At 35.9% G+C, this 22221-nt stretch overlaps 1 protein-coding gene across 3 annotated transcripts in view; it reads left to right on the top strand.

The window, feature by feature from the left end:
- The window catches only part of BCKDHB (branched chain keto acid dehydrogenase E1 subunit beta), a 100116-nt gene that overhangs the window by 48446 nt on the left and 29449 nt on the right, over positions 1–22221 (top strand). For 2 of the 3 annotated variants that reach the window (XM_032443334.2, XM_032443335.2), the window contains exon 9: positions 7274–7360. In XM_032443334.2, the coding sequence (XP_032299225.1) occupies positions 7274–7360 (87 nt within the window). Of the gene's footprint in view, positions 1–7273; positions 7361–8432; positions 9376–22221 lie in introns of those variants that run through there. The other variant, XM_032443336.2, reaches the window with a different exon arrangement.

Here is a 22221-nt window from a genome sequence, read left to right as displayed (position 1 = left end):
AGGCCTTCATGTGATCCTTTCTGTATTACTTGTAAGATACTGTTGCTGATCTAAATGAGGAATATCGGTGTTTTGTTTGCTTGTTTGTTTCACTTTAGTTCTTTCACAACACTTGGAAGTCGTCTTCACAAATGTTTATTGCTGGCTAGAAATGTTTTGTTTTTCTGTGCTGAAGAAGTTTTTTGAAGGTATGGCCAATACAGAACTCTCTCAGGACTGGCTTCATTGTTTCAGCCAAACTCTGGATCTATGGGTGTTCGAATACCTAGAACAACCTGCTTAAAATATCTTTAGACTTGGGATGAGAAACATCATTTTAACTTTGTTACTTATTCCAGTCATTTCATCTATTTATTCCATCACAGAGGTAATTGATAAGATGTGTGGGTTGTTTGCAAGAGCCTTAAGAGCCTAGGTTAGACTGATTGTGTGGATGGGAATCAACTTAAGAACTTGCACAGAGTTTGCTTCCTTAATGAAGGAGAGTAATTTTTCATGGGATATTGTTTAAATACTAGCAGGAAGAGTATTTGTGCTCTGCTGTTGTAGGTCAGTTAAAATGACTGATAATGTTTTCACAATCCATGTAAAATTTAAAAAAAAAAAAAAAAAAAAGTATTTTCTTTTGTGTTCACTGCTGTTAATATGCATCCTCACCTATTGCAGAGCATTGTGTCTTGGTTTTGTTTTTCTTTTTCTTCATTTTATTGTTTGAAAAGGCTCTACTGTCTCATTACCAACAGTTGAGAAATCTTATTCATACTTTGGGCTGTTGAGCAGTATTTGATGAAATTGTATTTTTTTCATGTAATTTGTCTTTGCGTCTTCAGCATTACTAATAAATGAGTTTCAGTTAACTTTGTAATGTAATATAGATACCATAATATATTAGATCTCATTTTTGATCTCTGGAAATTTAGTGCCATTGACAACTGGACCATTTGTTATTTTCTTGTAGATTGACTTAATAGGGAAAATTCATGTCAGATCTTAGGAAGAAAAATCTTTACTCATAGTGCAATGAAGTACTGTCACAGCTTCCCAGAGAAGCTGTGGATGTCCCATCCCTGGAGACATTCAAGGCCAGGTTGGATGGGGCCCTGCAAAGCCTGATCTGGTGGGGATTGCTACTAAATGATCTTTAAGGTCCCTTCCAGCATGAGGCATTCTATAAATTTCATATACTTTAATGATAATAATTATTTTTGAATCTGTTAAAAATGTATAAAATTTTTAGCTTTAATTATTTCTGGAGAAGGTGGTTCTTTTGTGCAGCTGATAGCTACAATTTACAAACTGGGTCATGACCATCAGTAAGTTAAAGGGCTTTTGTATGTCCATGTTTCCTCGGGCACTTCCTATTCCCTTTCATCCCTTCTTTCAGCATTGCTTTGGGAACTGGGAAAATAATTACTTCATTTGTTAAGCCTGTTGATATATCACATACAGTAACAGTTCCTTCTTTTGGGAATGCATTGGACTTAGTGTCATGCTACCAAGTTCATTAAAGCCAATATAAAATGGAAAAATATTTTTCAAGGCATTTATGGAAACTTTATCATACATTTATTAATTTATTTTAAGCTTCTGTATTCTGAGTACTTTTCAGTAAAGGCATATCAATTAATGGGATATTTATATGATTTTATATTAGTTTGCATACATGTTTCATGAAGGAAATCTATATACAGTTTGTAAGGAGTAAGATCAAAAGTATGCAGAACTTTAAAGGGAAAGTGAACACCAAAATAATTTCTCTAAGACATGGAAGCTTTTCACAGAAATAGGCAACTTGCCACTGTGCTGCAATAATATACATTTATAACATAATTCAAGCTTCGATAATTTCTCTAAGGGCAGTTGCCATGTAAAGAAAGGAGCTGGTTACAGTGAAAATAGTGCTGTTACCATGTGTGGGGGTGATAGTGTTGGCTATCAAACTCATTTTGATTTAAGACTGCTTTCCCATAAGTAAGGGCCCAGAACATTGCTGGTAATGTCAGCACTTAGATTTCAAAGCATTTGGAAGCACCAGATATGTATTATTTTATTCTGTCATCAGAACCTGTGAAAGAGGAGAAAGCAGTCAAAATGACAAATTAGGAACTGAACAGAAAAATGATTATGGAAACTCTTGGATAAAGAGTGCAGCGAGGGAGGTTGAAAATAATTCACAAAGCTGCTTCACTGCAAAAACATTGGGCAACTGTTCAGCAAAGCTTGGGCTACAACCTGAATGTCTGAGTCTGGCAAAAGCACAGAGGGTGGCTGGGAATCGTACTGCCATCTCTGACAAAACTTAACTCGTCATTGCTGTGTCCTACACCAATGTGAAACAGATCTGACAAACAAATTGGGATGAAAAGCTATATTTGATATTAATTGTTTTAGAGTTACTTTAGTAGTTAAAAGCCCTGGACTCTTGAAAGCTCTGTTCTTCATTGAAAGACCTATTCTCCATTGTCCAAGAAGGTAACAGTGGTGTGGCAACTTGTGCATGGCTGCCACTGACTGGGCCTCGGTGGAGGAAGCGCTGCTGAAGTGTGCTGGAAGCTTCTGCAGGAGGTGACCTGGATCTGCCCTATCTCTGTGCCAGTGCCTGCTGATTTCTGCTGATTGTACAGTTCTGCAGGGTAAATCAGATTATCTCCTGAAACAGGCTTGCCTCATGGATCTATAGGTGCTTGAGGAAATGCCAGGGTAGATTGCAGGCTCTGGTTTAGGCAGAAGCCTTCTCTTCTGGGAGCAACCATCAGCTGAACTTGGCTGTGAAAATGCAGAATGGCTGGGGCCCCAGCTCTCTGAGTAACCAGATGCTGCTTCTGACTTTCTTCAGTGAACTGATACTAAAGCTAATAAGCAAAAAATCCCAGTTTCATTTAATTTGATGCTTACAGATACACATAGCACCCTCAGAAGTATGTATTTTAGAGACCAACCAGCAACAGCTTCTGGTTATAGATCTAAAGAAGAAACAGTTTGCATGCCTCTTTAAAAGGTGACAAAATTCTATAGAAGTCAGTTTATTACATTGTGCCAATTTAACCACTGTTTTCTTCAGAGATTTTTGTCCTTTTTAATGCTGATGTTATTTCAGATTCAGTTTGACGAGTGAGGACCCTATTAGTCATGTCTACTGTGCTGTAGACAGTGCTGCTAGAGGCAGTCTGATAAAATATTTGGACTGCAAATGTTGGATTTTGGTTACCTTAGAGATTGAATGCTTGACTCATGATGTGACAGACAATAACATTTTGTAGTTTAATTTAAAAATGAAATTAATATTTTATAGAGGAACGTTGATATCTGCAAACAATCTAAACAATTCATGTCCACTGTTTTTTATGGCTTGCAATTAGTTTGAAATTTTTCCCTTTAACTCCTTAGCCTCTTTGCTTCTAGGAAATGGGATTAAAATTCCATGTGAAAATGTAGAACTTACTTAACTTAGCCATTCCAGAACACTTTCAATGCAGGAAAAGCTTTAATATATATATATATATATATATATATAAAATCAAAGGCTACAGCTTTCTTCTAAACTATATGATGGAAAAAAGTTTTTACATAGCAATATAAGAAAAAAAAAAAGCACTTAGTGCTACATAGTCATAACTGCAACACTATGTTGGATAGAGAAAACTATGTCATAATAAAAATGAAGAGGGCATACAGAGAACCATGATGTTTCTTGTACATTTCAGCCAGTAATTTATTAATTGCTAATGTCTCATGGAACTTCATTTAAAACAAACGAAGAAGACAAAACAAAACTAAAAAATAAAACCAAACAGAAAAAACCAAGCCCTCCCAAATGGTGTACTATGTCAATTAAGAGGGATGATCTATAAAACTATGAATAAATTAGCAACAGATAAAACAAGTAGGGAAAACAAAGCTTTAAAATGTATGATTGACAGTTAAAAGTTGCATGAGATCTTGAATAGGTGCTAAAAAGTTAAACTTATGTAATTAAGGAGCAAGATGTTAGAAGTGCCCTAACTTAACACTGCCCTTCCCTGCCATACAGTTTAATCAATGAGAAGAGCAAAGTCACTGAGTACTTGCAGAGTGGTCTTTGTAACCTGTTCAAAATTTATATCAAGGATATGGAAAACATTTTAAACCCTTTAAAACTACTAATGATTTAAAAAAAAAAATAAAGCTAGGAAACAGTTGGAGGAATGGATACTCAGTCATCAATGAAGAGTTGTGTTTACTGACTGAGCTGAATTCAGACATAAGCTATATTTTTCAACATTTTCCAATAGAATTTTACATCTTGAAATAATGAGTATAGACTATATTCCATCTTTATTCCAGTTAGCAATCATTTGTTAAAGAGAAACAAACAAGCAACAACCATCAACAAAACAGAAAAATAAACCAAAACATAACAAAGAAAAACCAACAAAAAATAGCACAACCCCAAAAAACCCCATCTCTTTCTCAGGAATAGAGAATTACAGTCAGTTGAATCTGGACTGGTGCAGTTGTGCTTTGACCAAAAGACCATGTGCATCCAAGAACTACAGGACTACATTTATCTTTGTGTTTGGCAGTGTACTGAGAAAGGATGGAATGCTTGTTCTAGATGGGTGTAGGACACTGTAAACTGGTGATGATCCAGGACTGTAAGAATGATGAAGTGATGAATTGGAAGTGTGCTGTCTGATGAAGGATTTAAGCCGTTGTCTGCTTAGTTTAGCAAAAGGGCGGTCAGGAGATGATTTGATCACAGTCTGAACATATTCATGTGGGGAGTGGAGATCTGATAATAGATAGCTTCTCAGTCTAGCAAGCAGAAGAAAAAGAACCTACAGCTTGAAGTTAAGTCAGCCAAATTAGTTTAGAAGTATAGCACAAATTTTAGTGATGAGAGCAGTTGAAGACTGGAACAACTTAGCAATAGCTGTGATACATTTGCAAACACTGAGAATGCCATAATTAACATGGCATGTCTTTCTGAAAGTCAGTGTAGTTTACGATCAAGTGCTAAGCCTCCTGCAAAAATTAATACAGTAGAGCCTGTAAGATTCATGAATTGCAGTACTTGCATCCTTCCATAAAATTCAGGGCTATATTTGTGCTGAAGTATTGTGCTCATTTTGTTTCTCTTTTAATATTTAGAAGAATATTTAAGGCATTTCTGTATGGTACAGTATGGTGCAGATATCCATGCCTGCCATGAACAAGCTGAGTAACCAAGTGCATCTGTGCTTTGCTAGCCTGGTTGTCATCTGGATACTTTTTAGTTGGGCTGAGATGCTTGGTGTTCATGTCTATGTGCTATGTGTCTGTGTTAGCAAATTAACAAAGCAACAAATCTTAGAAGCCCTTGGGAAAATATGTAAAAATATAGCTCTTTTCAAAGAAGAAGGGGATTTTAAAAAATGTGGTGGTGTTTGTTTTCATGGGTTCTATTTGAGGGCAGGCTAGTTCATAAGAGAAAAGTTCTTAATAAGAGAGTCCATATTGGACCCAACATGTAAAAATAGTTGAAGGCTGAGAAATTCCCTATTCTTATCCTTTTCTAAACATCCAATGATCTCAGTTTTGGACTTGCAATAATGAACTGCTGGAATACTGTTTTGATCTCATGCAGATTTTCTTACATGTTTTCCAACAGTGTCTATGTTTCACATTAATATTCTGAAAGATGAAACCTGTAATTTTAATAATAGCTTGTGATGTTTCAAACTGTGTATTTCTCAGAAGAAATATATGCAAAAGAATAAATGCCACTGTTTAGAATAAGAGGGTTCTCCGAAAAAGAAACTGTTTTAAATTGACTAATCCTATCAGTTTTATCAGATTTAATCTGGAGTGTAAATTTTGTTTGTTGAGATGTTGTTTTGGTGTACTTGACAGATTTGTAGTACAGTTAATGTCTTTAGTCTTTAGATATGAGTTTCCTGTGTCGGCCAGTGAAATACAAGAAAGCAGCCTACTAAGCTATAGATTACTTTCCAGCTATTTAAATGCCTTTTTCTGTCTTGTTTAGATCTGAATGTAGTGAAGGTTTCTGACAGTACATGATGCATTTAGGATTAGGCAACTCTGTGGACGAGCTACCTAGGGCCAGTCAAACATTTTAGAAATGTGAAAGGATTAGATACGTATTGGCATTAGAATGAAAGCAGTGTTATTAAGATATAGCATTTACATATTCTTTTATGGAGGTAGCATGGAGGTAGACTGAAGATCGCAGCATTAAGACTGACCTGATAGCTAGTGCTGTCCTGGGTTTTCCCACTTAATGACTAATGATACACCAACAGTACACTAGATAATTATCTTTAAAATCTTGCTGTAACTGACACTGAACTAATGACATACACATTCTTTTTAATGACTTGTTTCCCTAATGTGCCTCTCCAGAAGCTCTTAGACTTTTTTTTTTTTATACACCTTATGAAATGGTAACGTGTCTGTTATGAAATGAAACCTGTTTCTTTATTGCTTTATTTCTTATATATATTTTTTTGAAACGTAGGCAGTTTACTGTGTAGTTGCAATAAAGTTTGAGATACTTGAGTGTATTGAAGCGTTGTACTCTAATCAGATTAAAATGTTTTGCTTAAATCATTATGTTTCAACATAAATACAATTTCTTTTGGATTTAAAACAGTTTATGTCAGATTCTTTATATATTGTGCTATGTGGTATTTCTAAAATGGATCACACAAAACCTGCACAAACAATGAGATTTGAAAGTAAAAAGTATTGCTTGTAATTGCTGAGTAAAACTTCAGTAAGGAGCATCACACAATCGTTCTTTTGCTAAATATATATGCTTCCATATATTTAATAGTTGGACTTACTGAATAGTTGTGATTTATGGTTTAGATGGGCTGTGATGGGGCAAATTTATATATCAGTGAAGGATTACTTTGCATATAGGATTCTCAATGTTTTCATAATCCAAGCTGACCTCTAACTGAAATCTTATTTTCCTATTACAGTTTGCATTGATAGGATAAATACAGTGGAAACTATTCTTCATATTTTTTTTTAAATAGAATAGATGATATTACCACTTCTGTACTGAGTGATGATACTGTTACTCTAGTAAATAGAAAAATGTGTTGTATTAGGTATTAAGTTTAGATCTCTGGGGTGATTCACTGTTTCAGTAAGAATGCAAGAGGGAAAAAGTAGCTACATCCAAATTACTGGTAATTATATCACACAGTTCATATATTTCATACACAACACATGTAAGAAATCACTGTAATCTGATTGCATTATTGAGTTTGTTTTTCCTTTTCAGTCAGTAGCGAAGACCGGGCGGTTGCTGATTAGTCATGAGGCTCCCTTGACAGGAGGATTTGCATCTGAAATCAGTTCCACAGTTCAGGTAAGCAGATAAATTTTTTTAAAAGTGTCTGAATGTGTTCACCCATGTATTTGTTACTACATTAGAAATTGAGGTTTTCGTATTTTTGAAATAAGTTTCTTTAATATTTCAATTTTGGTTTTGTGGTTGCTTGCATTACTTTGAACAGATGCTAAGCCATATAGTTACCATGCAGTGTGCTTTGCAGCTGCTAAACTAGAAAACTTTCAGTGAATAGCAGGGAATATGTATTGTTGGATGCAAAGGAAAAATCAACTGTATGATATACTTTTAATGTGTTTTTCTAATCTTTTTCATGTCTTGTCTTCATAATTTCTTAAAATTCATTATAGAAATGTGGAAATTAGAAAAAACATTGAAATCTGATAAAGTACAGTGTGGTGTTAAATGTAGTGTTCAGAGACCTTGTTGGGAATGTAGTCTACAAAAGTGGTTTTGGTAGAGTTTTGGTTATTTCCATATGTTTGTTGAGCTTGTTTGCACAGGATGGCTTTGAAAGTTTGAGGCATACATCAGTATCAACTGTCTAGAGCACCAGGCTTAACAGAAGTTCTTTTGAATTTTCTACCATGTTTTGTATCTGTACTTGCATGTAGGTTTTCCCCTTAACTAAATTTCTTCTCCTGTGTGCATCAGTGACTCTGGTTTCTAGAAAAACCTAAACTAATTGTGTCCATCCCTATCAGATTACTCTTTTCTGATTACTCTGTTCTCAGAGGAGCAAAATCACTCAGATTAGAGAGGTGATTCTAAAGTTCACACAAATAATAATCCACATGGACAGTAATTGAAGCTTAGGAATAAGCCTTTTTTTCTTTCCCTTTTCACGGAAAAGGGTGAAGTTAATTGGTCTTGAAATGTGAATTGATTTAAATCTGCATAAGGTGTCAGAAAACTTGAATTTCTTAGTATATGTGGAAAAAAAAATCTTTTAAAAGAGTAATTTGATTGATTTTAACATTACTGTGAAGATAATTTACTTTTTCTATGGAAATTTTCTTTCCATGAGCAACCTAATATTTATAATCTTTCAAAGTTAGTATTTGACCGCTGTTCCATCTCCCTTTTATAGATGTCCTTGCTGGCTAAAATAGGACTACTAGAGTCATAAAGCACTGCCAACCATGAGTCTTGAACGTGGTGATTTCTCTTAAATTCATATGAAAATGTGAAACAAAATCAATGGAGCATGTCTTTTAGTGTCTTGTATTGTTATCAACAGTTCAGGAGAAAATTATTTGAATTCAGGAAGCAATCTCATAACTTAGTAGCATAAAAGGGGAAAGCGTGTGTGTGGGAGAGGAAAAAGAGGAAAAAAGGTTATCAGTAAACATTATTGTGAGGTTAATTGCCTGGGGTAGTCAGTATACTGCTGGAACTACAAAATGAGTTTTTAATCTCTTCAGTACTCCACTAGGAAAGGTACCCACCTAATTGATCCATCTAGAGTTGTTTTTCATATAAGGGTGTACCTTGACACGTATGACTTATTTAGAAAATGAAGTTTTAAATCCTTAATAAATTACTGTTTCTTCTGGTCCCTACTGTGAAAGCATTATTAGTTACTATAGTGAAAATAATATATCTTATATTCATATTTTCTAGAAAGTGAGATTTTCTTCTTGAGAAATATTAGTTAATTTATCACACATACTACTTCAGAAGAATGTGAAATATAAGGCCAGCTTTGAGTTTGTCTATAGCAAGTTCCATTTATATAAATTGGCTGACTTGACTCTGTCATACAACTATGTTGTCATTACTCTTTATGTCCTTTCTTGAAGATTTTAATATCCTGTCCACAATTTCTGATACCTGTTAAGAATATCTATATTGAAAAGAGATTAGGATAAAATTTACAAAACACAACAGCTTTTTCAAGAGCAGTATCACGTTAGGTGTAATGAAGACCTTGCTTTTTTAAATGCAGTCAAGCATATTTCCTAAATTGTGAAGTAAAGTTTATATGTCTGATACCAGTTTGAAGTAAAAATAAAAATGAAAAGTGAAATTCATTTTTTCTGGATGTGATACATACTGAGATTGCCAAAAATGGGGGATTGCAGTTGGCTGTACTTTCTTCTTGCATATGGAAGTAATAAGACTTCAGTCAATTGTGTTCAGTTGGATTGGATGGTTACTTTTCCATATTGTTATTCCATCCTTGCTGTGAGGTCTCTCATCATACAAATAGGTTGAATAAAAGTACATAGACTATTTCGAAATAGTTAACTGTCATAAGCATTTCATGATGATGTAGACTTCAAGGAAATGAGTATGAATAGTAACGATAGTTTTCACTCATGAGTTATGGGACAGAACTATATAGAATGGTTTCCTTTTTGGTGTTTGAGGGATTAAAATCAGTGTTTGGAGAGCATATTAACTGAGTTCTCTGTCAAATACAGAATATTTAAAAGGGGCGTATTATTTCATTAAAGTTATTCACGTACTATAACTTTGCCCTCAGTACTGAAGTTCTTATGTGTGCTCTACAGATATTTTGAAATGAATATAAGATAATAGGATAAAATCAATACAGGTACGGTTAATACTACTTGTTGATTATATTTGATGTAAAAGCTTTCAGAAGAGTTCAGCAGTAAGGGCACTTCCCTTCCTTAAGGACTCAATGGCAGAGTGGTTGGAGGAGCCATGGAGAAAGGAGCAGTGAGATGTCAGCTCCAACACTGTGTGTAGAAATCATCATTACATTATTAACTTGTACTATAAAATAATGTAAGTCCAGCGTTTGCTTCTCCATTAAAAAATAAAATGAGAGAAATGAGTTGTTTTCAAAGAGAGAAAGGCTCCCTTGTGAGTGGATGCAGAAGTGGGTTATGTTAGGTTGTATGAGAAAACACTGGTTTCTGCTTACACGTGCCAAGAAGCGCAGTCACAGCCCAGGCAAAGGAGCCACAGTAGTCAGTCCATGGAATTGGAGCCCTGATCAGGCCATCTCTGTGGGTTGTGGGGGCATAGCCAGCATCAGGAATCAGGGAGGGCTGAGTAAAAAGGAACCCACAAGCCCAGGGCACCAGCAGTGGGAGCACGTCAGTGTCTGTCACTAGCCAACATTGGGTTGGACAAGCTGGGATTAGGTTAAGAGACATGGGAGCCAGGAATAGGTCTGTGCATTTCTGGATGAAAGTCAACTGGAGGAACTGAGAGGTCTAAGCCAGCTACTGGCTTTGCAGCCTTTGGGTGTGTTAAAATGACAAGATGAAGATTAATGTAAGAGTAATGTGAGTACCTGCTGTGTTAGTTTGCCTTTTCATTTTTGCCAATCTTGTAATTATTTTATTTTAATTAACTTGTATTGTGTCACCTTCTAAGTGTCTACCACTCCAGAGCTATAGGTAAGGCTGACCAACCTCAGTGAGTGGAGTTTCTCCAATTAAAACAAACAGGGAGCCTTCTGAATGTTTCTGAAATTGGGTTATGCTCTAATTTGAGCATGTCCAACCTATGGCCCACATGCAGCCTGGCACAGTTGGCTGTGCTGCATCGTCTGCTCTGCCGCCGCTGTGACTCTGCCTGGCCAAGTGGCTGAGCCCAGCCCCAGCAGTACACATGCTTCTCACAAGCAGCCAACTGGTACTCTATTAATGCTGTCTGAGCTGAAACCAGGGCACGGGGTGTATGCAGTGTGCAGTGCCATCTCAAGTTACAGCAAATAGTTGGATGTGGTGGTGATAATGACTGCAGGTCACTTCTGCTGGTGCAGATTTTTATGACCATAGCAGCTCTTGTTCATCGCAGGCAAAAGCGCAGAGCTAATGGTGGTGTCTACATTGTGTTAGAGATCTTCTTTTGGAGCTGAGACTTTGCTCTATCAAATAGTGGTGTTGTGCTCTTTGTAGCAGTTGTAGTTTCCATGGAAATACATAGAAGGAATTACTTTTGGATTGACCTTTGTGTACGTAGTCCAGGACAATTCCTCTTTACTCAGTGTGGCCCACGCAAGCTAAGAGTTTGGATGCCCATGCGCTTAATCGATAGCTGTCTTTCTATAGTTTGTCTGTGGTAAAAACTGCTGTACAGAGGCAGGTTGCAGTCCCACTTTTTCCTTGTCATTGCTGCCTTACTGATAAAATAAAGATGATGGTGTGGTATACTGTCAGAAAGAAATGAAGGCTTAATATATGACTATGAAACAAACAGTTGTACAAGAGAAACTGAATTCACTTGCAGGAAAAACTAATCTTTGATGTTAGAAGTCTTTCATTCTTTCAATAGTTGATAACCCTTTTGTCAAATCTCTGCAATTGTAGATGCCATCTGTGTTCCAATTTAAGTTCCTATGTTTTGCTTTTTTTTTTTTTGCAAGTGGTTTATTATTCAAGATTGCTTTTGAAAGATGTTGTATTGATCTCTTTTGTAGAAGGTTGAATGGAACGGTTTTGCTGAGCATGCAGTGTAATGGGAAGAAATCCAAACCTGAAGTAGTAAGCGTGCTGTAACTTATGTCGCCATCACTTGAAAGATTTTGATTTCAACAGTGAGGTGGTACTAAACTGAAAGGCTCATCTAAAACTAACTCAAAAGTGGTCTTTTCTTTAAGATGTTGCTATCATCTCTTTGTTTTATTCTAAATTTGTCTTTCACTCTGGGATGTAACATATTAGAAAGCAATGTTTACACTGAAGGCCTTAAATCTTATACTCTATACAGTATTTCAGATGCATCAGAAAATGCTCAGATTCTCTTTTGAAGAAAGTCTTAATTTCATTCCCTCCTCTAAAAACAGATGTCCTTTTAGTATGAAATCTCGGGCACTTATTTCTGGTTGTTCATGACGTATTGGAAGAGAGTGTTTGAAATTTGGATGTGATTGAAAATTTCATGGTGATCTGAAGAGTAGTTCCTTAAAACTTGCAGTCTGCTGTTTTTATGTTGCTTCTGTGTATAATAGAATGATAGAATGTGCACACTACTTTGGACGCTAGAGGCTATTCTGCTTAATTTCTGATGTACTTGGGTAAATATGAGCTGCTTGACCGCAGAATTTAATCAGCAGTAAATTGACATAATACAGTGTGTAATGTTCTTTTATTGTTATGCAGGTCACCTTTCTTTTATTGAAACTGGTTTGGAAGAGCTGTACTGTACTACTGTTCTGAGAAGTGATAGCAATTTGGCAGAGGATGTATTTAGGAATTGGAAAGTTGTGGAGAACAGAGTTAAAATTGCTGGGGAAATTTATAGGTAGTGTAGGAAATGTTTGTGCTGGGTAAACGTTATGGCATGAGTGCTGACTAATGGCTTGATTTTGTTCGTTTACTTGTTTTTAGGGCTTGTTCATCCAATGCGTATTTGATTCCTGCTTTCGATGGGACTATCGATGTGGGAAGATTGTGTTATGGTTACAGTAATGGTAGTTAACATTTTCTTTCAGGTCTAAAAATAAACATAGGAAATTAGCAGAAACCATCTGTCATTGATCTTGCAAACACAGAAAGGCTGTGTCATGTGAGTCGTTGTGGTTTATATCCCATTCTCTATAGATATTATTTAATTTACTGGGAAAAAAAAGGAAAATACTAAATTTGGAGTGATTTAAGATTTTTGCAATTTCATTTATGAAAACTGATTGTTTTGTACATCACATCAGTAAAATTACAGCAGAATATGCCGGAAAAAGAATATTTTCTTGTGTGTGTGGATAACAAAGATGGCTCAAGAAGGGTGTTGCCTCCTTGGTGTCTATAGAATGACAAGATGGCGCAGTATGTGTTTCTTTTGTAGGAGACTTGCACAGATACAAAAAGGAAAGTATTCAGTCCTGTAAGAACAGAGGAGATTCTGGTTTAACTGTGGGTTTTTGTTTTAGTAGTGTGGGTTCTTTTCTTATTGCCTGGCAGCTACTCTGACCTTGGACATCTGATTACAGGAGAACAGAGCTCCCTACTCTGGAATTCTTCCAGAAGGCATCATGTGCTTCTCCAAGTTATACTGGGGTTTGCCTTACAAAGATTAACATTAATCAGGGGAATGGTCCCAGCAAATTCAATGAAATAACACGTATCAGAGGATTGAGTTACATGATCTTATTTTTTCAGTTGTTCAGTTCTGTATGTAAAATTGGATAGAATAATCTTTCTCTGTTTGGATTGGTGGTGCTTTTGATTTCCTTCTGCCACTGCAAAATAAGGCTTAATCTGCAGTAAGTGGGGTAATTTCCTGCTACTGTGTAACACTAGGAGAAACTGTTAGGTGAGCTATTTCTGTGAGAAGTATTTTAGGATAAAAGAGGAGTTGTATGTCCAGGAATGCCTTTCAATGGTGTAGCAGCTTCAGAGCAAAAGAAAAAATTCACTCTCCCAAATTATACTTTCAAATTCTTTGAACTGAATGCCATTGCATGGTATATCTTTGGAGTATCTAAACTACCCGTATTCTAAACAGTTCCATTACTTCATTCTTCTCATAACCTGAAGTTAAACTGTTTTTTCTCAGTGAAGTGGTAAGAGCCTTTCATGGCTCTTTGTGGTTCTTAGAATAAATGATTACAATGCTGTACTCCAGAAATTTTTGAGAGGCCAGATTTGAGATTCAAATCACTCATCTGTGACTGCATTAGGGATTTACGTACTGCAGTTGGGGCTAATTAATAACTTGAGGTGGTCTGTGGGGGTTTACTTTGTAATTATGATAAATAGCATTGAATCTTGAGCTGGTGCCACTTAAAATCTAGTTTTAATGAACAGGTTGTAAACCTCTCAAAGTCTGTCTGTGTTGAAAGCAATTTTCCTGGTGTAATTGAAATTCATTTGTATTTAAATGATTTCATTTTCACAATATGCAGTGAAACAAATTACCTTTTGAGCTGATCATTGGGATATAGTGGAATGGATGAGTCTTATGAATTTGGAAGAGGTTGAGGAAAAAATTTTAGCATTACTTTATTATGTAATGGAAGGATTTGGAAGAATTCTCTATTCATTCTGATACATAATAGAAGATGACTCAAACTCTGCTTTCCAAGTTGACTACAAAGATGACTCGGGACAAGCCAGCCTGGACAGCTTTTCATAAAGTACAGACTTTTTTGCTAGTGAGGACCATTTCATGGAGTTAGCTAACTGAAGAGGTCCTGGACTAAATATAACATGGAGGCTTAAGAAAACAGCACATTGAAACATGTAGGTATACGAATGTGGTCATTCAGCTTGCGTTCATATAAATTATTAAATCTGAATTTATGTTTTTAACCTTGCTTTGACACAGTTGCAATAGGCAGTAAGAAAATAAATAAAACACTATGTCAGTATTTCAGTTCTGTCTTATTAAATTTTGTTTGCTGCTTCCATGCTTTTAGTCTGTGTATCAAGCTCTAAAAGCCTGGTTTTATAGGTTACAACATCAATTTATGTCACTGGGAGTGTGATCTAGGAAACCTTGGCATTAAATATAAAGAAAAGCTAGAATAAACACATGGAAGTAGATTCAAGGTGAAAAGAAAATACTTTATAATCCAATGGAAGAGGAACAGTGTCTTAATGGAAAAAAAAAAAATCAGAACATATAGAAATTTTCCATAATATTGGAAACCAGTAACATTTTTTCTTAATAAGGCATTGAACTTATTTTCATGATGTTTTCCATGTTAAAGTTCTTATTCGGTGTCTTGAGTCAAAAGTGTATGTGACAGGTGTACGATGGTGCTTATTGTGTTTGTGAATATAGACAGTGCAGTGTGCCCCCTGCTTATGTTGAACTGTAAACTAGAGGCAAGTGTTGTAATGCAAGACTGAATTCTTGGAATGTTTTGATTGTCTTCAGCAGATTTTGATAATATAGAAAATAAATGAAATTTATCTAAAACACAAGCAGAAAAAGTAATAATTACAATGACATATGTTATATGCTAAGACTATGAGGGAGTGTTGTATTCTTCTAATCTGGAATAAATTCAGTACAGAAAGTAGTGGTGTAATAAGCTGAATATAGCCAAATAGTGAACTGCAGACACAGTAAGCTATTTGTATTGTATGAAACTCCCAAGTACCTAAACGCAAACAAACCCCATTTCCTCAAATAGCAAACAAAATAAAATACTCAAATAGTGGGGTGAATTTTTATGAAATTCACCTCCAAACATGGTTGTTATAATTGTAAATGCAGGGTAGGTATGTCCAATTAGTTCAGTTTGTAAACACAGTAAAAATCAAATGCCTTATTAATCTGCAATTTGACTTGAAGGTCTTTAAACTTCTGTGGAACATATCCCTACAAGACTGTACATGGATTAAGAGATGCTGGTGTTTCTTATTTGTATGCACTCCTCTTGTTTTTAGGGGACAGCCTCATGTACTGCATGTGACAGCACAAAGCAACCACCGTTCCCTATGCACTCATTGCAAATGAGTAGCCCAAGCCTGAATCTCATTCACAGTCATTTGGACAAGGATTCCCCTCCACTGAAAGTGTGTGCTACTAACCGGGTGGTTTTGGGTTCATGCTGTCTAAAAGCTGTGGTTTGGAGCAAGCTTTTCCCACACACTGTGAATATCCTAATGCTGATGGAGGTTAAAGCAGTTCCTTTTTATTTTTGACTAGAGAGATGGAGGCAAGAATGGGCTTGGCAGTTTCCATAGGCACTGAAAGGCAATAAGATCTGCCTCATTATGAGTACTGAGTAAGTGAGGGAGCAAAGCCACCAGTAGAGTTTTGAGTGATTCTTCCCGTACATGTGAATAAATCTGCCTTCATGGAGCACACACAACAGCTTCACGTCTTTCCCATAAGTGTTCTGCTCTACTGCTGTTCTTTTCACTCCAAAATCAAATGCTGATGTGTGAGTGCAACCAATTACAAAATAATCAAATATATTAATATGCCCGGTGTATTTTGCAAGTGAAATTAATTTCAGGTAAATATTGATCTGCTAATGATATTAGACATACATCACTGATGTTCTATTGCTTCCAGGTGAGATACATATCTAGAAGTCAGAATAATTCTGTAATTTACATTTCTCTAGTCCAGCAACATGTGCCATATGAACTCTTATGACTGCTTTGATTCAGTATTGTCATAGTATAATAAAGTATGCTGCAGTGCGTGTCTCAGCAGTAAATATCAAATAAGTCATGCAGTTAGTAGCTTTTCATTCTGTAAGTGAGACAAAATGGCTAAGTTTGGATTTAGCAGTTATGTTTGAATTTGTGTTGTGGAAGAGATCATAGAAAAATCTAGTTAAATCAGTTTGTGGCACTAAAATACCTGAACATATTGGGACCATTTTAAAAGCTTATTTAAATCTCATCTTTTTCCATTGATGCTTTTACTTTTCTGCAAATACAACTAGTAACATCATTTTCTAAGCTTTCAAGATGTTTGAGCTTTGTAGCATTTTGCAGGAAATCCGGAGAAACTATTACTATACCTGTACTTTTAAATTAAGTACTTTCCAGGGGGGAAATAGCTTTGTTGATACATGATCAAAGAATCACTGAGCGACACAGTGGCTGAGGATGACAGATGTGTGCTAGTTTAGGCAACCTGTCTCTCCTGGCAAACACTCATGTTGTGCAGTACCCAACTAGAACTGTCACTTTTTAGGAAAAGCATTAAACTGAGCGAAGAAAGACTTTACAATTTAGTGTTAACTTGTATGCATTCTTTAGAGTTATTTATTTTTTAACAACATGAAATTTGTTTTCAAATAGATGCTTTTGTCACTGATGCTCAGCAGCCTCCTCCTGTCACATCATTGCTGCTGTCCTGCTTTCAGCTATGCTGTCTGCTAGGCAGGGGGCAGCATTTCTTCCAAATGCAGCAAAAAGCTATTTGATGGTCTTCTGTATGAGCTGGTTTTCCTGCATTGCGTGGCTGTGCAAGTGTGGAGCTGCATACTTGTTCTGTCCTCACACAAATTATTGGACAGGCATGAGGAGTTTGCTCCAGGACAATACATAGTGCTATAATAGATCAGGAGCAGTAGTTGTTAAGGCAAGTGGAAGGTTTGTTTTTGGCTACTGATCAAGTGTTGGATTCACCTTAATCAGTAAAGTGTATAATGTTAAGTATTCTCTTAGTGTTTTTATTGAGGACACTTTTCCCATGATCTGATATTTAATTTGGCATGCAATCGTTCATATGCCTGAGGCTGAACTCCAGGATTGTCTTGCTGATGGATCTGTGTTCACTCATTGTGATTTATATATTTGAACAATGTGTTTGGCCTTCCATATGCTAATACTGAAAAGAGCCCAAAATCTGGCCACCGAGGCAGAATTAAAATTCTCTTTGCTGTGCACTAACCCCAGTTTGCATGTCACTCTCTCTGGCTGTTATACACTGCTTCTCAAGGGAAAAGAAATACTTTGTGTTTATGCTTACTCTAAGGTACAGTTTGCACTTGCAAAAATACAAATGTAATTCAAAATGCTTTGATTAGAACCATGCTGGGATGCTAACCATACATTTCAGCTAACCCATGGAGTGATTATAATGAGGAGGTTTCCCTCCAAACAGCGAGGAGGGCAAAAAAATCTTCCATGACTGCATATCTTGTGTTTTCTCCTCTGTGATGTGGTGGTACTTCTTCCATTTTCCCCCCTCTAATAGTGTATTAGTGTTCAGTTACATCAGCCTTTTTGAGTAGTATATAAACATAACTAATGATGTTTTAGGAGCACATCAAAGCTATGAGTCCTTCTATAGTATTTGTAGGTAAATGTTAAAGCTATTACTGAGCAGACCTTTATATTATACCATGTCAAATTGCTAGTTCACTGCTTAATTCAAATTAATAAAAAGAAAATCATTTAAATGCATATTTTATAAAACAGTGTGAAATAGTTTGAAACTTAAAAAAATGCTTTCTGAAGAGCCAAACACATATTTTCCTTCTGTACAGAAGATCTGACTCTGGAAAAGTAGATGTACGCATCTGGAATTGCTCCTGAGGTCCGTCAACTTGCAAATAATACTGTGCTCACTGTGAATGAGCACACTCAGTAAGTGGAGAGCCTTTTGTCCATATTATAGTAAGTGGAGCTCTGATTAGTGACTGCTTTTTGAGGAAGCACTAAGCATGAACTGTGTAGTACCTTTGATGTCTGAGTGTATGCACTGACTTAAACAGGAATCAGAAGCAGGGGCATTTTCCTCTCTCCTGCCATTTGGTGAAAAACCTATGATTTCCCCTTTACTTTTTAAAGAAATGACAATCCTATATTAAGGGAATTGCTGAAGAGGAAGGAATTTGGATAAAAATTTTTTGCTTTCTACTAGACATTCAAAACACTCAAATACACTCCTAGGCAGGGTGGGTGGTAGAAAATGCAAATTGCTGAGCTTACAAAGACATTACCTGGACACTGCATCCTTTCCCTCCCCTCTGTAATATTTTGTAAGTTAGTGCCTGGGGATCATTGGCCATAGTAGTCACCTCTGTTATTTTTTTCTTTAATTGACTGCATCTGTATGGCATTGGAAAGCTAGAAGCCTTTACAGCAGAAACTACAGTGGTTTGCTATTCTGCACCTTCCTTGGTTCACAAGTTGTGCTGCATACCAATGAATTAACCAACAATAAGTAAATCCCTGAAATGTACAATGGCTTTGGGTGAAGAAAATGCTAAGAATGTGCTCTGCTATTCCAGTATTAAATAAAATCAATATACTATAAGAAACAAATGCTTCGGGGTCTTCTAGAAAGGAGAGTTCTCCAATTTTATGCTCTTTCCCTAGTTTTATTGGTTTCTTTTTCAGCATGGTTTTCAGTCTTGCTGGGCTTTGTACTTTATATAACAAGTATAATAGAGCTTATTGTATATGAGAAGAGGTAACTGAAGTTATTTAGCTCTCAGCTATTGAAGTGGTAGCTTTGACTAATGCAGCTTCAGATAATTGTGTCTTAATATATTCCTGTGTTTTAGGGCACTCAGATTTCTTCAGCAAAGTGATTCATTTCAAAATTGTACCCACACCACGTTAAACGGTAAAAGCTACAATAAAGAAGGAATCTCATTTTTGAGTTATAAGCAGAAAGTGGGATATTCACTATCCATTAGTCCTTAAAAAATGCAAATTAATTACTTTGTGTCTTGCCTAATGGGAAGTTATACAAGGCAACGCATTTACAGAAATTGCACAACCCTCAGAAAAATAAACCACAGTTGTGGTGGGTCTGTTGCAGAGGATCAGAAAAGGTCATTTTATTTTATTTTTTAACCTTTAATCTTAAATGTCATTTGCATGACTAGATGGTTATACGATTTTTTTCTTTTTTCATCGATTCTCCTAGATAGCTTTTCTTAAAAAGTAATTTAGGTATCTTCCATTTTTTCCTTCTAACGTTTGTACTTGATAAATCATCTGTTTAAGAAATGAGGGAAAGTACATAATCACGGTGATACTTTTTCAAAGAAAAGTCCTGAAAGAATCATCGTATTGTCAGTGACATTAGTTACTGGTATTAATCTGTTTTGAAATTTCCCAGTGAAGAGTAATTGAACCACTGAAATCAAGCCATTTAGTTCACTTTGGCAGGACAGGCATTTCAAAATTCCCCAAAGAAGCTGTTATAGACTAACTGAAAGTATCAGCAAGCTACTTTTGAAGGAAAGAGAAATCAAGTTTTTATGCAGATGTTCTTTAGCAGCGCTGCATAACTAAGTAACGGAAAACGTTTTGTGTGCATATATCCAGTTGTTGATTTGAGAACATCCTTTAAATTGAGTTGCTATGGAAATGAGAAATTAAAGCTGTTGTTTAAAATATTTTCTTAATATGGTCTGTAACTTTGGGATTATTTTAATTCCTCCATGATAGCAACGCTTTCATGGTTAACAGTGGTATGTTTCTTGGCTTAAAAAATAAATGGTCAAATTCAACTTTCTAGATTTAGAAATTGATATTTGGCTTGCACATATATTATACTAGTTATATATAAATCTATTAATACATGGATAATTTATTTTGAAATATGATAAAATTAGCATTTGGAATGAAAATTCTTTTCCTTTGATTTTTTTCTTTTTTTTTCCTCTTCTGTGAGCTGAAATTTCCCTAAAAACAAGCACTGTTAATGGATGGGATAGCTTGCTGGAAAAGAGAGCTTAGAATTAGCTTAAACCATGCTTCAGTCGTCTTTCTGCAAAATTCAGTGTTTTCATATGTACAGCTATAACATACACAAAATTGTCTGGCTCCTGTGATTATGTAAGCTCATAATGTTGCCCTCCTGTGGTTAAATACCTAGCTTGTTCAGGGATTGAATTAGTTAAAAGATGCAGATGTAGTATTCTGTACAATGCACAAATCATTGGTTAGGCAGTGGGATAACCACCAGGACAAAGTCATGAATTTGAACAATATAATAATGCTTTTTCTGTTAAACTGATAAAATATTTTGTACTGAGTGTATTCAAACATTCCACCAAAGAGCATGCAGGAATAATTAAGTCTTCACAGTGATCCCATGTTGAACATATTCCTCATTATTGCTTCTTCTGAACACCACAGTTATGTAACTCAAGGTGGCATAATCAAGGTGGCATCAACTGCTAGAAATTTCAATGAAGATAGTACGTACCTGTTTTTGAGTATAATAGAGAATTACAGTGATGCATGCTAGAACTGTACAATGAAAAATGCTGAAGCATTTAGAGATGTGCAATTTGATACTGCAAAAGTGAATTTCTGGTGTGTGTGGTGGTAGTATGCACTGCTGTTTGAATGACAGGAGGAGGGAAAAGCTGCTATTGACATGTGCACATCAGTGTTGTACTATGATTATAGTAAAGTGTATTTCTAACTGTATGAGCATGTGTTGCCAAAAAAAAAAAAATCTGTTTACTCATCTGACTGCTGCCAAGTAGTTAAAATTTCAGAATCTCTTAAATAAAACATTTTTACAGTGGTGCATAAAATGGTGGTTTGGTTTCCTATCGAGATTTATAGGCTTCACAGTGTCATAATTGGGTAGCTTTGCTTTAATTTGCTCTTAAAAAGGCAAGCGTGATTAGTAACATTTTTAGTAATAGGAAATAAGTCCTTTTCACTGGTATTTTAAAACATGTTCTGGAAGAAAGTCTGCTTGCTTGCAAATGTTCCAGTGCTTTGCTGTGAGCTGCAGTCCTGCATGCTGTTACTCCTACAGAGTAGACTGGAGCGCTGACCTTGGTTTGTAGTCCTGTACTATCTGCCTTGATGGCTGTTTGTTGCTTCAAAAAGTATGAGGTACAAGTGCTAATTTCTAGTTTGTATAATGAAAGTCTTAATCAGGTCTTGGTTCTTCAGTAGTTATTGAGTGGCTCAGGTGGGTATTTATAGCATGGATTTTGTGGAGCATGAATTTATACACACACACATGTATATATATAAATTTTGCCAGTGACTGAAGTATTTCAAAATAAGGCTGAAATAAATTCTCAGAGAGAAGAGCCAATGTATAGGTTTGTTCTGTTCCTTACGGCAGTAATGAGAACCATATTTCAGCCTGCAGTGCAGTGAAAGTGAACACTTAAAATGCTGCTCTGAAATAATCAGGAAGAAAAGCTGAAAAGCCCTAAAAGCTCAGGAATAGCATTAGGAAAGGCTGCTGCTTTATTGCTTATTGGATGTTCAGATTGTCTTGCTGGTGACAAGCTACGGAGCAGCGGTAGCTGAGTTAAACAGGCATATGTTTCCATTACGTTCACACTCAGCACAAGCAAAGGGAGGGAAGCTTTTTCAGATGGTTCTAAATTTATTTAGTGAAAGTGTAATCTGTCCATAGAGAATGATATGAAGCATGTACTTCCTGGGAAGTAAAGTTTATCTTTATCAGCAGCAATGACAGAACAAGAAAAGTTATTCCAAGTATCACCCCCTAAAGAAACAACAACAGCAAACAAACCAAAACAA

This window comes from Coturnix japonica, chromosome 3 (genome assembly GCF_054131305.1).
Source record: "Coturnix japonica strain WE chromosome 3, WE-NBRP24, whole genome shotgun sequence".
NCBI classification, from domain to species: domain Eukaryota; kingdom Metazoa; phylum Chordata; class Aves; order Galliformes; family Phasianidae; genus Coturnix; species Coturnix japonica.
The sequence above is the reverse complement of the archived record's forward strand: the minus strand, read 5'-3'. Positions and strand labels throughout refer to the sequence as shown.